At 50.5% G+C, this 13846-nt stretch overlaps 1 protein-coding gene and 1 gene segment (V, D, J or C); one reads left to right on the plus strand and one right to left on the minus strand.

Moving 5' to 3' along the window:
* LOC115642320 (putative olfactory receptor 10D3) overlaps positions 1-13846 on the plus strand; it is a 57009-nt gene that overhangs the window by 20066 nt on the left and 23097 nt on the right. The window lies entirely within an intron of this gene.
* LOC115642300 lies at positions 9838-10496 on the minus strand. The segment is given in 2 exon segments: positions 9838-10136; positions 10439-10496. Coding segments are annotated over 2 exon segments (336 nt in total).

Raw genomic sequence — 13846 nt, forward strand, 5'->3', positions numbered from 1 at the left:
CAGAATGGAGATCTCCCCTTGGGATCTGGTCAGAGATGGAGGACTCTGATCCACTTCAATTTAGCAGCTCACCCCTGTAGACAAAGGCAAATGGAGAAGCAAGAGATGAGCTTGGTCTGTTCTCATCAGCCCCTCATCTTCCCCAGTGGTTGCTCCTTATCACTGTTCCTTCTTCAGCCAAAATAAATCAGAATCTCTTAATACCATGGGCCTCGGTGTAAATCTATGTGGCTCCATCCAAGACAACAAACCTACCCTGTTAAGCAGCAGCTGAGTGCCTGCTCCGTTCCTGTGATGTTCAGCACAGCATCTCCTGGGGAATGGAGAGGCCTCTTGGGTCATCAAGGACTAGAACTGCTGGATGAATTCAGGGTCCTGCTCTGGGGAACTGAGGCACCGGGCGATCAGGGAGGGTGTTTTCATAGGAGCCAGGCACTGAACGCATATTGCAGTTTCAATGGGATTTGGGCACCTGACTCTGTTGGTCTCCTTCCAAAATCCAAGCCTAAGTCACTTGCCCAAGGTCAGGTAGTCTCTGGCGGAGCCAGGAAATGAGCTCACATCTGGTGGCTAAAGCACCAGACCTTCCTCGTCCCCGCATTATTATTATCTCAGTACTGGAGTAATTCAGTGCAACTCTGTGGCCTGTTCGGGGAACAGGAGGTCAGATTAGAGCCTTGCCGGCTTTAAACTCCATGAGTTATCATTATAGCACCTGGAAACCCAGCCAAGATCAGAGCCCCTTGTGCCGGGCGCTGCAGAGACACCGAATACAAGACAGTTCCTGTCCCCCAGAGCTCAACAGACAAAACCTCCAGAAACATACAACAGAACTGAACTGAGCTGGGGAAGGGGCATTGTGCCGGATGCTGCAGAGACCCCCAGGAACTGAGATCCTGTTAGTCCGGGCACTGCACGACACCGTGGGGAAAAGCCCCCGCCCTGACACACTCACAGTCTAGACAGACAAACTGCCCCTAGACTTACAGTAGAACTGAACGGACAATATCACTGACAAGGCTGTCAGCTGCCTCTTCATTGCTGCTCCGGGTTACCCTCAGCACACTGAGGCCAAGGGACGGTGCTTTTCCCCTGCTTCCAGGAGAGCAATGCAAAATCTGTCCCTCTTTGCTGGAGGGATCAGACACATTAATGAGCCCAGCCAATCAGGGACAAACCCCTAGTCTCAGAAAAACAGAACCATGCCCCGGAGTAACCCTTTGCCTCTGGTGTCTTAGGGGAAAGCTGCCCTCTGCCGGGCATAGACACAATAGACAGGTGCAACTGTATTGACCTCAATCTCCTTCCTCTTCGTCAGAAATGCTGCCCCCTCCTGGCCAGAGACGTACACACTGAAGTGAATCCCACTGTGGTTGTCACTCTTGGTACATTTTGTCTCTCTGCTCCATAGTTCCCTTGTCGCTGGGTTTAACAGTCTGACTTGCCTCCCCCTGGACAAAGGGGTGATCCCCAGAGCTGGACTTCATGGGAGTGGGCAGTGCCAGCTATGCACAAACACTCTGCTGCTGTCTCAGTCTTGTGCTGCAGAGGTGCAGTCTGTGGCAACCGGAGATCAGTCTCAGTTTAATCCTCAGTGTCTAATGGTCCCCCAAGAAAGGGGGCTATTTTGTGCCACAGGTGATCGTTCTTTCTAATGTATCTCCATTTCTGTTTCTTATGCCTGTCTCCCTCCCTATGTATCCATAAATCCACCCATCACTTTTCTTTCTTTCTTTCTTTCTTTCTTTCTTTCTTTCTTTCTTTCTTTCTTTCTTTCTTTCTTTCTTTCCATTTGTTTTTATATTTTATCTTTTAGTTTTCTTCCTCCCTCCAAACCTCCAGGCTCCTTAAATCAGTAGTTCTCAACTAGGGGCATGCCTACCCTTGGGGATACACAAATATCTTCTTGGGGGTACCAATTCATCTAGCTGTCTGCCTACATGCTACCTAAAAAGCACTAGCGAAGTTGGTACAAACTAAAATTTCATCAGACAATGACTTCTTTCTACTGCTCTGTATACTATACACTGAAATGTAGATAGAATATTTATATTCCAGTTGATTTATTTTATAATTACATGGTACAAATGAGAAAGTCAACCATTGTTCAGTACTAGTGTGACTGAGACACTTCTGTATTTTTAGGTCTGATTTTTGTAAGCAAGTAGTTTTTCAGTGAGGTGAAACTTGGGGGTCCACAAGACACACCAGACTCCTGAAAGGGGAACCCTAGTCTGGAAAGGTTGAGGGCCACTGCCTTGGAGGTCTTTCCCTAACAGGTATTCCCCAAGTGCATTTCCTCCTCAGCCTCTCTCTGTCTCAGCTCCCCATCTGTGCGATGCGGATCCTCTCACTGCCCTGCCTCACCAGGGTGCTGGGGTCTGACCGTGACAAGGAAGGCAAAGCACGCTCAGAGATGCACTGTGTAAGAAGTAGGTCTTGTTGTGCCGCCAGCCAGCCTGACAGTTACCCTCTAGCTGGGGAGTTTTTGCACAGGCTGCCAGTGCTCCTGTGTCACTGTGTCCCCACGTCACAGAAGTAGGTGGCTGCATCTCCCAGCTGTGATTCTCTGATGTGCAGGGAACTCAGCTGCTTCCCCTTGTCGAGCTCCGCGCTGAGGTTGGGCTCCTTGGTTTGTTTCCCATCGGACACCAGAATCAGCAGGGAGACAGGCTGGCCTCCGGGAAGCTGCCTGAACCACTGCAAACTCCTGAAATTGCTTATCTTGTAGTGGCAAGCGATGCTGCCGTTCTGCCCTTCCCGAGTGACCGCAGACAGGTTCTGGTGCACCTCGGCCTGGCAGCTCCCCCCTGTGGGCAGAAAAGAAAAGACACATCCCATAGATGACAGGGCACCTCTGTCCCGTTCACACACTGGCCAGAGGCAAAGCCCAGAGGAGTTTCTCTTCATTTCCAGGGTCTTTGCATCTGGTCCATGACTCCTATTTTCCTTAGATTATTGCTGTCAGTGAGATTCCCAAAGGCACAGTAAGAGACATCCCCTGTCCCAAAGAGTTTGCAGATTAAATAGCCAAGCAAAGGGTGGGAGGGGAAACTGAGGCACACAAAAGGGAAGGAACTCCAGCAGGCAAGCGCTGGGAATTGAACCCAGGAGTCCTGTATCCCCATCCAATACAGAGAATGGTGCCTGGCTAGCAAAGCAAAGGGAGAGTCAGGGAATTAGTCCTTGTCTCTTAAATCCACCAGCACGTTCAGCATCTTCTGTCACGTCTCCTGCCCCCAGACTTACAGGAAATGTTCACCAGCAGTAGCAGCAGGCGTGGGAACAGTTGCCAGGGTCTCCCCATTGTCCCGCAGCAAAGAAGCTGTATCGCCGGGTGTTCCCCATTCAGTACAAAAGGTTCAGCCCCATCACAGGTAGATTTACTTCTCCCTCTGGGGCAAATTTACCAGCTCCGCCTCCTGAACTAGGAGTCTCTTTGGTACCCGCAGGCTGTAGCTCCGGGTAGCCTAACACAGCTGGGAAATGAGTCCCAGGGGGTCACTTTGTAGAACTGCTCTGAGCAAGTGGGTGCTGTGGGTAGGCGGAGCCTGCATTCCAGACACAGATGGGTTGTGGGGAAGAGTGGGGCTATGGGAGCAGCTTGAGTGATGGGTGCAATTTGGAGAGGGCACGGGCCTTGGATGGGCTCGGGCTGTCGGCCTAGCTTAAATTGGGCCGCAATCTGGCTCACAATCTGAAGGTTACCTGCCCCTCCCCCTCCTCAAATATTCCCCTTGATAATAGAAACACTTTTTGCTCTAAATTCAGAGGGACATGGGCACAGGAACCATCCTGTTCGCATCTCACTCCTTGTGCCCATCGGACTTGTCCATTCTCAACAGCAGGCTCCCCTGCTCACTTCGGCAGAGATTCCAAAGGGGACTAGGGGAGTTGGGTGCTCAGCTGTTTTATGCGTCTTTGAAATGTGCATCCCTGCTGGGTGTGAATGGCCCCCAGCAGGGCCAGCCTTAGGATTTATGGTGCCCTAGGCGAGATTATTAAACTGGTGCCCCTGTGCCTGATCTGCTCTTAGCAACACAAACATAAGCTTACAGTATTGGAAACTTGCCACATTCACGTTATTAAAACCAGTTTAACTTAATTAAGCACACTGTAATGCTGATGGACTAGCACTAAAGAAGCAGCACTATAGAAAAAATTCTGATATGACAGAATGATGCAAATAATATATATTTTTTTATTTATCAAAATTTTATTGGAAATTTATATGAAGAGGTATTGAAACAAAGATTTGTTTTTAATTAAAAGCAATCTTTCTGGCTTTTTTGGCTGCAAAATCAGTAATAACATCATCGTATGACAAAGACAAAGTTGTGTCTTGTTCGATTGCAAGAATAGCAAGACCAGTTAAGTGTTCCTGACTCATGGTAGAGTGGAGATAGTTTTTAATGAGCTTTAGTTTTGAGAAACTCCGTTCTCCTGATGCTACTGTTACAGGAATTGTCAGTAGAATACGAGTGGCAATGTACACATTAGGATATATGTCAACAAGTTTGTGGGTATGAATAAACTGTACAATGTCCATCACCGATTTTGCATGTGGCAACATTGATGACAGTGTACTCAATTCTTCGTACAGTTCAAGTCCATTTAAATCAAAACTATCACCCTGCTTCAGGAGGCTCTCTAGGTTCTTGCACTTTGTCATTAGTTGCTCTTGTTTTCCTATTTCGTTGAATTTAGTTATGTCATACAAAAATCCAAACTGTTCATGGTGTATTTGCAAGGTATTAAACCTTTCATCAACAGCAGATACTGCTTTATCCATCACAACATTAAAAAATTCAACCTCAAATTTCTTTTCTGGATCGTCTGTGGGCATGATCTGCTGTACAGATTCTTCACAAAGAAGTGTCCCTGGCCTTTTTAACTCATATTAACTATGTATTTACTTTATGAAAGTTGGAGAAAACACTGTGAAAACGTAAAACATTGGCTGCCCAACTTCTGGGCTGGCAAAAGTTATACTGACTCACAGGGAAAAAAAAAAAAGCAGGAGAATCTTAGTACAACATATGGTCACTCTAGACCAGGGGTCGGGTCGGCAACCTTTCAGAAGTGGTGCACCAAGTTCACTGTAATTTAAGGTTTCTCATGCCAGTAATACATTTTAATGTTTGTAGAAGGTTTCTCTCTATGTCTATATTATATAAATAAAGTATTGTTATGATCTGAGGTCTTGGCCACCGGTCCTGCTCAGGCCACTGCCAGCTGAGTAAATGAAACCCCAAACCAGCAGCGGGCTGGTGGCTGGAACCCTAGACAAGGATCCCAGGCCCTGCTCAGCCCGCTGCTGGTCTGGGGTTCTGACCACCAACTCCTGCCAGCCAGGATCCTGGCCGCCAACCCCCCCTCAGCCCGCTACCAGCCTGGGATTCTGCTCACCCAGGCTGGCAGGAGGCAGAGTGGGGCTGGCGGCTGAGCTCCTGACTGGCAAGGGGCCGGCAGCCGAAACCCTGGAGTAGCAGTAGGCTGAGTGCTGCTGGCACCCCAGACTGGCAGCAGACAGCCACTCAACCCCCCACCGGCCCTGCTCAGCTCGCCACCAGCCCACTCAGCCCGCTGCCAGCTGAGTGAATGGAACCCCAGGCTGACAGCAGGTTGAGTGGTTCAGCTGGCCTGCTCAGCCCACTGCCGGCCAGGGGTTCCTTGGGGGTCCCCAGGCCAGCAGCAGGTGCTGAGTGGGGCCGATGGCTGGTATCCCAGCTGGCAATAGGGCAGCAGCCGGAACCCCAGAGCAGTGATGGGCTGAGCTGCTTAGCCTGCTGCTGCATACCATAAAAAATCAGCTCACCTGGCACCTTTGACACGTGTGCCGTAGGTTGCCGACCCCTGCTTTATACACTAGTAAGGAGATGAGCATATTACAGTTGTTGGAGGGCTCTTATCAGGAGTAACAGGCTATAGGAAAGTCAGTCAACATTTTTTGTTTCTCTGATGAAAACTGGCCCACTCCCTGCCTCAAACCAAACCTGTCACTAATAATTGTCAACAACTTAATTTTCTGGTTTTGGCTAAGATATTGATTTAAAAAAATATTGAAACTGGATTCAGGATTGTTAGCAAGAATTTTTGGCAAAGAAAGTTGTTAAATGACAGTGTAAATGGCAACACAGTACTGCTTTCATGCTTGGCTCACCCCCCAGCCTGCTGGTCCAACAGCTGCAATAGACCCCAAAATCCACCTCTTGGGGTGCAGAGTGGCAACAGCAGTAGCAAACCCTCAGGTCCAATCACACGCCAATGAGCACCACCACCAGCCTTATGGACCATGGTGAAGTTAGCACAGCATCTGATCTCAGGGACAGGGCACCCATGGAGCCACAGCAGCTCGTCCTGCCCTGTGCAGCTTCCCCCGGATGAGACGGATCTCTGGCAGCTGCCAGCCCGGGGAGAGGTGCTCCCCAGCTAGGGTGGCCAGATCCAGATGTCCTGACTTTATAGGGCCAGTCCTGATATTTGGGGCTTTGTCTTATATAGGCACCAATTACCCCCACCTAGAGTGACCAGACAGCAAGTGTGAAAAATCAGGACAAGCAGTGGGGGCGGGGGGGGGGGGGGGTAAAAGGAGCCTATATAAGAAAAAGACCCCAAAATTGGGACTGTCCCTATAAAATAGGGATATCTGATCACTGTACCCCAATCCCCTATCCTGATTTGTCAGACATCTGGCTAACCCCAACCCAGCCCTGTGTGACATTCCAATCCTGGCTCGCTGCCCAGGAAGTGAGTTACTTTCACTTTCATTCCTCAGCAGGCAGCCAGCCTCCCCTCCCCCGCAGCACCTCACCCAGCCCAGCCCTGACGGAGGGGAGGGAGGAGAGAGAGAGGGTTGCTCCTGGGGAGGAGGGAGAAAGGATGGGGTGCTCCATGGGGCAGGGGGGGAGAAGAATGGATGTTATGGGGCACAACAAAGGATACTGGTTCCAGAGCCGCAGAGCCTGCCTCACCTGACCTCAGCCGGGGGGAAAGAGTCACACTCACAGGTGAGCTCCTTTCCCAACCCCCACCCTCTCCCCTTCCCAGAGACCCCAGCAGCCACTCCCGTCCCTCAGACTGTGCTGCATTCGGCTCTCTCTAGGACCCAGCAGCCCTGCTTCTCCACTGTCTGGGCTGCCTGCAGAGTGGTGCCCCCAGGCAGTGTGAGGCCCTACGCGGCTGCCTATTCTGCCTATGCCTAAGGACGGCCCTGGCCCCCAGGACTACAGACAGAGGCAGCCACATTGCCTATATTATATCAGTGCCACAAACTGCTGAAGAGGATGAGCCTTTTCCCTCCCCTGAAATGTAACCCCAGTGAAAGTACGGTAACGAAATGGGTGACGGGATGGATCAGTGGATGATTCCCTGTTCTGTTCATTCCCTCTGGGGCACCTGGCACTGGCCACTGTGGGAAGACAGGATCCTGAGCTAGATGGACCTTTGGTCTGACCCAGTCTGGGCATTCTTATGGTCGTCAGTGGATTTCATGTGTTAAAATGAATAATCCGCAAGTATAAGTGTCGCAGGCTACTTATACACAAGGAAGTGATGTTTTCTGCTGTGTCGGAAACGACCGCGATTCCTTCCAAACAATCTTATAGTTGAGTGTTTGTTGATGGAGGAAGGAAAAATGTCTCTTCTCGTTCTCAGCAGTCTTCATGCTTCATTATCGAGCTCCCTCGCTTTCCTGACCCAGTATCTAAATAGCCAGCTAGATTTCCTGCTGCACGTCTGTTTATGCATCATTTAGCCACCCAGCCCGCTGCTTTGTCCATCCCTCCCTCTTGCTGCAATATCTGTCTGTGCTGACACTTATCTCCGTGGCATGTGAGTAGGGATAGTAAAATCAATTCACACTTAGCCAGAGGTGAAAGTAAGCCAGTACCGTCCAGTACAGCATACCGACAAGAGCCAGTACACCGTGCCAGACTTCATCAGCTTCCACAGCGGGGATTTAAAGGGCTCTGGGCTGCCCGCCACTGCGGGCAGCCCAGAGCCCTTTGAATCTCGCCCGTGGCTCCGGCAGCCGGGCTGGGGCCGGATTTAAAGGGCTCAGAGCTCCCCGCAGCCGCAGGAGATCTGGGCCCTTTAATTTGCCCCTGAGCCCAGGGGGCTCCCAGCCACTTCTACAGCTAGGAGCCCCAGGCTGATTTAAAGGGCCTGGGGCTCCCAGCCACAGCCGGAGCTCCACAGCCTTTAAATCTTGATAGGGTCCGCCCCTTCTGGTTGAGGCCACACCTCTTCCAGGTGAGGCCATGCCCCCTCAGGACTCCATCAGTACCGGTAAGTCCTGTAAGTTCCTTTCACCCCTCCACTTAGCCCCCGAGGGGTCTACAAATCTTTGCACATGTGCACACCATCTCTTCCCTGACAGGCTGCAGTAGATTTTTGACTAGTGCAAGTACACAGCCAGGGCGGGGCGGGCATTTGGCTGGAAGGCTCCTTACAGTGGAGGGATAGAGAAGAGTCAGCAGGAAACAGATGGAGTTTTACAAACTGCACGTGTCTCTGTTGTGCTCAGTGGAGCTGACAGGAAGAGATGGGACTGGGGTAAACGCAGTTCTTTGCTTGTAAATACCAAGTGATGCCAAACAATTAAATCCTGCCTAAGGGTGAAGGGGAAGTGTGCGTGTAAGACAGAGAATAACAAAGACTGAGTACAAAAGGGTGTAATACCTGGCAGGAGAAGGAAGTTCATAGGTGCTGTGGGGTCTGTCAGACCCTGGCAGGACTGGGTCCCTTTGCCGAGAGATCTACGTCTGACACAGGAAATTCTCTGGGTGTGGGATGCATTCTGGGGGCCAGGCTGTTTATCTAGGAGTGTGCCATGTTCTTGTAGCTGTGTTGGTCCCACGCTATTGGAGGGACAAGGTGGGTGAGGTCACATCTTTTACTGGACCAACTTCTGCTGGTGAGAGAGACACGCTTCCCAGTGGAAGAAGAGCTCCGTGTAGCTGGAAAACTTGTCTCCCCAACAGAAGTTGGTCCAATAAAGGATATTATCTAAGAGTGTGCATGGATCTGTCTCTGAGATTAAATGTGTGTGTGTCATGGTGTGTTTGAGTAGAGAGCTATATTTCTGAGTGTGTATGAAGGGGTCGATATGTTAGAGAGTGTGCCTGTGTGTGTGATTTCAGTGTGTGGGTTTATGGCTGTGTGTTAGAATCTGTCTGTGTGTGAATCTAGGGGTGTGTGTGTGTGTGTGTGTGAGAGAGAGAGAGAGAGAGAGAGAGAGAGAGAGAGAGGTGAGTGTGTATGTCTGTGCAAATGTGTCTGTGTATGTGTATGTCAGGCTGTATGTGAGAATGCTTGTGTGTGTGTGTCAGTGTGTCATTGTGCATGTGGCTGTATGTGAGAATGTCTGTGTGCATGTTACCAGTCTGACACTGTCTGACCTGAATAAGAGGGAAAATCACATGGGAATTGCTCAGTTACCATGTTGTCTCCCCAGGAATGCTTCCCCATCTGCTAGTGTTGTGGGGCAAAGAAGCTATTTTGTTCATAAAACCACCAGATCCAGGCAATTGGGGAAGGCGAAAAGGTGAAAATACCTATAATTTTCCAGGTTTTTCTTCAAGGTTCTTCCTTAAATTACTGACCCCTCTTCTCTTCTCTCCCCTTTATTCTGTTCACATCGCTCCTGTTCCGGTCCATTCCAGTGTGTTCTCTTCTGTTCCGTTCTATTCTTGTTACCTCTCGCTGACTGTGTTCTACTTTCCTTTCTTCTCTTCTGTGCTCATATCCTCAGGTCTGTTCTTACTTCTGCTTGTCTCCTCTCTTGGGTCCGTGTGCCCTGCCCCCTCCCAGGGTTTTGTGACAGGCTGCCTGTGCTCACCTGGCACTGTGCTCCAGCGCGCACAGATACACAGCAGAGTCTTCCAGGCAGCTGCTGTTCAGGAACAAGAAGCTGCTTTTGGTTTTGGTGTCCAGGCTCAGGGTGAAATTCTCTCGGGCGTCTCTGCCGCTAGAGGACAGGAGCGCCAGGAACCGCGGCTGGCCCCTCTGGGACTGGCGGTACCAATGCACGCTGGACTCGGTGCCCGTGTAGGAGCAGTTGAGCTGGATGGGTTCTCCTTCATGAGCAGTGGCCTGGGACCACTCCTGGGTCACCGTGTATTGGGCCAACGCACCTTGGGGGAGGAGGTTAGTTTTAGTCCAGGTTTTCTTGCTCAGCAGTGACAGGAAAATACATGCACCTCTGTGCAGACAAAGGAGAAAACAAGCAAACGAAAATCCACCCTTCCCTCTGTACTGTCTGCCTGTCCATCCATCCACCCTTCCCTCTGCCCATCCTCCCCTCTGCACTGTCCATCTGTCTACCCACGGGTGCCCATCCCTGTGGTATCGGAGCTCCTTTCTTTCAGAAAAGCCATTCCCCAACAGCCTGAAAACCCAACCCATGGCGCCCTGCTCAGAGCAGAGCCTCGAATACCTGGAGCCAGCACCAGCAGCAAAGCGGCCAGACTCATTGTCAGGGACTCAGCTGCAGAATGAAGTGGCTGCAGCTGAACCTGGATGAGGTGAAGCTCTGACACTGCTCAGCCTCCAGGGGTGGCCTTCAGGCTGGAAGGAAGTCGGTACATTCACCCTGTTCAAGTAGGTGGGGGAGGGAAAGGGTTTTCCTTCTGAGTGCACTGGGCCTGGTCCTCCATTGGTGCAGATTAATTGGGTTCCATCAGAGTCACTGTGCCGGTTCCCCAGCTGGAGCAAACTGGCCACAGTTCCACTGGAGACCATGGGCAGATCCATAGCTGATGTAAATCAGTGGAGCTGCATTCAAATCCAGGGAAGCTGGTCCGGTTTCTACCAGTTAAGGCTCTGTCCCTATAATTCATGGGTTTCCCTCTATGCTGTGCTCTCTGGGTTAAGCAATATTTATGCAGCGGTCACACACCGATATCAAGGAAGCAAAAAAAAGATGGTTATAAGCCACTGGCCGAAGAGAGTAACAAGGCGAAGCGCCAGCCTGTCTCACTAGCAGGCACAGAAATGCATCAAGATTTTTTTTTGAAAGATGAGGGGAAGCGAATGCAAACAGCGTTTCAGTCAAAGGTGAACTGATGCAACTGTAAGTGGTTGGAGTGGAATAGCCACTAAGTGGCAGCAGAAGGTGAGGAATATGAAGACGCCGGATGTTACCTTAAGGAAGGGGCAGGCAAACTTTTTGGCCTAAGGGCTGCACTGGGTTTCGTAAATTGTATAGAGGGCCGGTTAGGGGAGGGGGTTGTGGCCTGGCCCCCACCTCCTATCTGCCGCCCCTGGACTCCTGTCCCATCCAAACTCCCCTGTTCCCTGACGGCCCCTCTGGGACCCCTGTCCCATCCACACACACCCTCTCCCTGTCCCCTGACCACCCCTGGACCCCCACGGCCCCATCCAACCCTCCCTTCATTCCTGATGGCCTCTTGGGACCCCTGCCTCATCCAACCCCCCCGCTGCCTGTACCCTAACTGCCCCTGGGACTCCTGCCCCCATTCAACCTCCTGTTTCCCCCTCAACCACCATCCACACCCCCGTCCTCTGACCACCCCCCGAACTCCCCTGCCCTCTATCCAACTCCCTCACTCCCTGCCCCCTTACCATGCTGCCTGGAGCACCGGTGGCTGGCGGCGCTACCACCATGCTGCCCGGCTGGAACTGGGCCATGCCGCCACCACGCAGCACAGAGAGCGGGTCAGGCCGGGCTCTGCAGTTTCGCTGGCCCAGGAGCTCACAGCCCCACCACCCAGAGCATTGCACCAGCAGCAGGGCCAGCTGAGACTGCGGGGGAGGGAGAACAGCAGGGGAGGGGCCAGGGGCAAGCATCCTGGGCCAGGAGCTCGGGGGCTGGGCAGGACAGTCCCGGGGGCTGGCTGTGACCCACCCCTGCCTTAAGGTGTATTCTGAGAATGGGCTGGAGGATCCATTGGGCCTGGTGTCCCATCTCCAAAACAGGCTAGTGCTGTACTGTGATAAAGACTGCCAGCCCCTAAGAGATTACATGGGAAGTAGGGGAAGGCAGACAAGGGGTGGGAGGGAAAACGAATGTGCAGAGAGCAGAAAGGACTTGCCCAAGTTCATATAGCAGAGTCGAGGTGACTTAGACTGTAGGTCCTTTAGGGAAGGGCCTGGACTGTCTGTCTGTGCATCTACACCCCCTCGTCACTACTGCCAATAATAATAAAACCCTCCATTTGTCTGTGCTAATGCTCAGTCCACCAGACCAAGTTGCTTTCCTACTTGCAGAGAAAGGCAGAATGAGAAACAATGGCTGGATGTTACAACCAGACAAATGCAAAATAAGTAGGCTCAGCAGAATTCAGTTTTTATTTTTTTATAATTTTGATGGATCACATCCATGGTTATTTTAAAGCATTTTTAGAATTATTTTTATCTAGTTGTACACAATTAGCTGGGGGGCGGGGGTCAACATCGCATACGAAAATATACAAAGTAAGTAACCTTAAATTAAACGATAATAAATTCTCAAGCAGAATTCTACCTATCTTTACCTATCTGTAAATTTCAGTTTTTACAGCTGGAAATATTTTTTCATCGGTTGGTGTGCATGGAAATCAATGCTGACCAACATTTGCCAATAAAAATCTGATTCCTCCATGCCTAGAAAATAAAACATACTTTTTTTTCACAGTGAGGGTGATTATTTGTTGGACTCAACAATCAAAGGAAGTGGTAGATTTTCCATCTCTTGAAGTCTTTGGACCCAGACTGGAGGCTTTTGGGGAAGATGTTTTAGCCATGCACGATTTATTGAGATTAATACAGGGCTACTGAGAGAAATTCTCCAGCCTATGATATGCAGGGGATCAGACCAGATGATCTAACGGTCCCTTCTGGCCTTAAACTCTCTGTTTCAGAAGACGTCAGTCCCTATACTTCATTGCATAAAACTAGCCTGGAGGAAGGAATTTAATCCTGGGATTCAGTTTTGCCCAAAGCAGATAGGATGCTAATAGCAGCCTTGTGGTTAAAACAAATGGGCTGGAGCCTGGGAGATCTAAGATATGAGCCTCCTGCTTTCCCAAGGGCAACCTCGCGCCTATCAGCAGTGTCCTCGTTCTCGTTTAGTGTCACCTAGATCTGCCTTCAGCAACTCCGGCCGAAGCAGAGGGTTTACCCCCAAAAAGGAAATGGGTCAGAGACTCCACAAAGTCCACCCACGACTCTGGCCCAGATCCTCCAAGATATTTAGGCACTTGACTCCCGTTGATCTCAGCAAGGACTTGGGCTTTTATTACTGATGTTGATTTTATATGGGAGTCGCTCAGAGACCATGAGGATAAGTAACAGCATAAAACCCTAAGGAAGGCCACCCATGTAGCTGCAGCAGTAGTTAAAATGGACAGGCTGTTGCTTCTTGTCAGGTTCTTATTTTGTGTGAGACACTTTATCCTTCTTCGCAGGATGGTTTTGTCTTCGTAAAAGGCAGAATTAACAGCCCAGACTAGACAGGGGACCATGGGACCAGCTGGTGTAAATCTGTCATAACTCCACTGGAGTCAATGCTCCAGATTGGTAGCTGGTGAATTGGTGTCCCTGCAATAAACTCAGTGATGCCTGATGCCCAGCTGGTGTAAATTCAAGTAGCCAAATTACGCCCGCTGAGCCTCTGGCCCGCTGATGGCTGTGAAGCAGACAGAGCTGAGAGAGCAGCACAGCTGTAACTAGGACTTTAACGAGCTGCGCAGTGTTTTCCTGTTGCTAGGGCAAAATGTTACCGTGTAACTTCTGGTTCCCATTGCGGCTCATTAAACATCTTGCAGTTCCTCCCTGCGATGACTTTTTAATTGTTGCCTTTGCTACCTGCTTGCAAGGTGTGCAATCCCCAGAGTTAATAAGA

The sequence above is a fragment of the Gopherus evgoodei genome, unplaced genomic scaffold (genome assembly GCF_007399415.2).
Source record: "Gopherus evgoodei ecotype Sinaloan lineage unplaced genomic scaffold, rGopEvg1_v1.p scaffold_39_arrow_ctg1, whole genome shotgun sequence".
In the NCBI taxonomy this organism is placed as follows: Eukaryota; Metazoa; Chordata; order Testudines; family Testudinidae; genus Gopherus; species Gopherus evgoodei.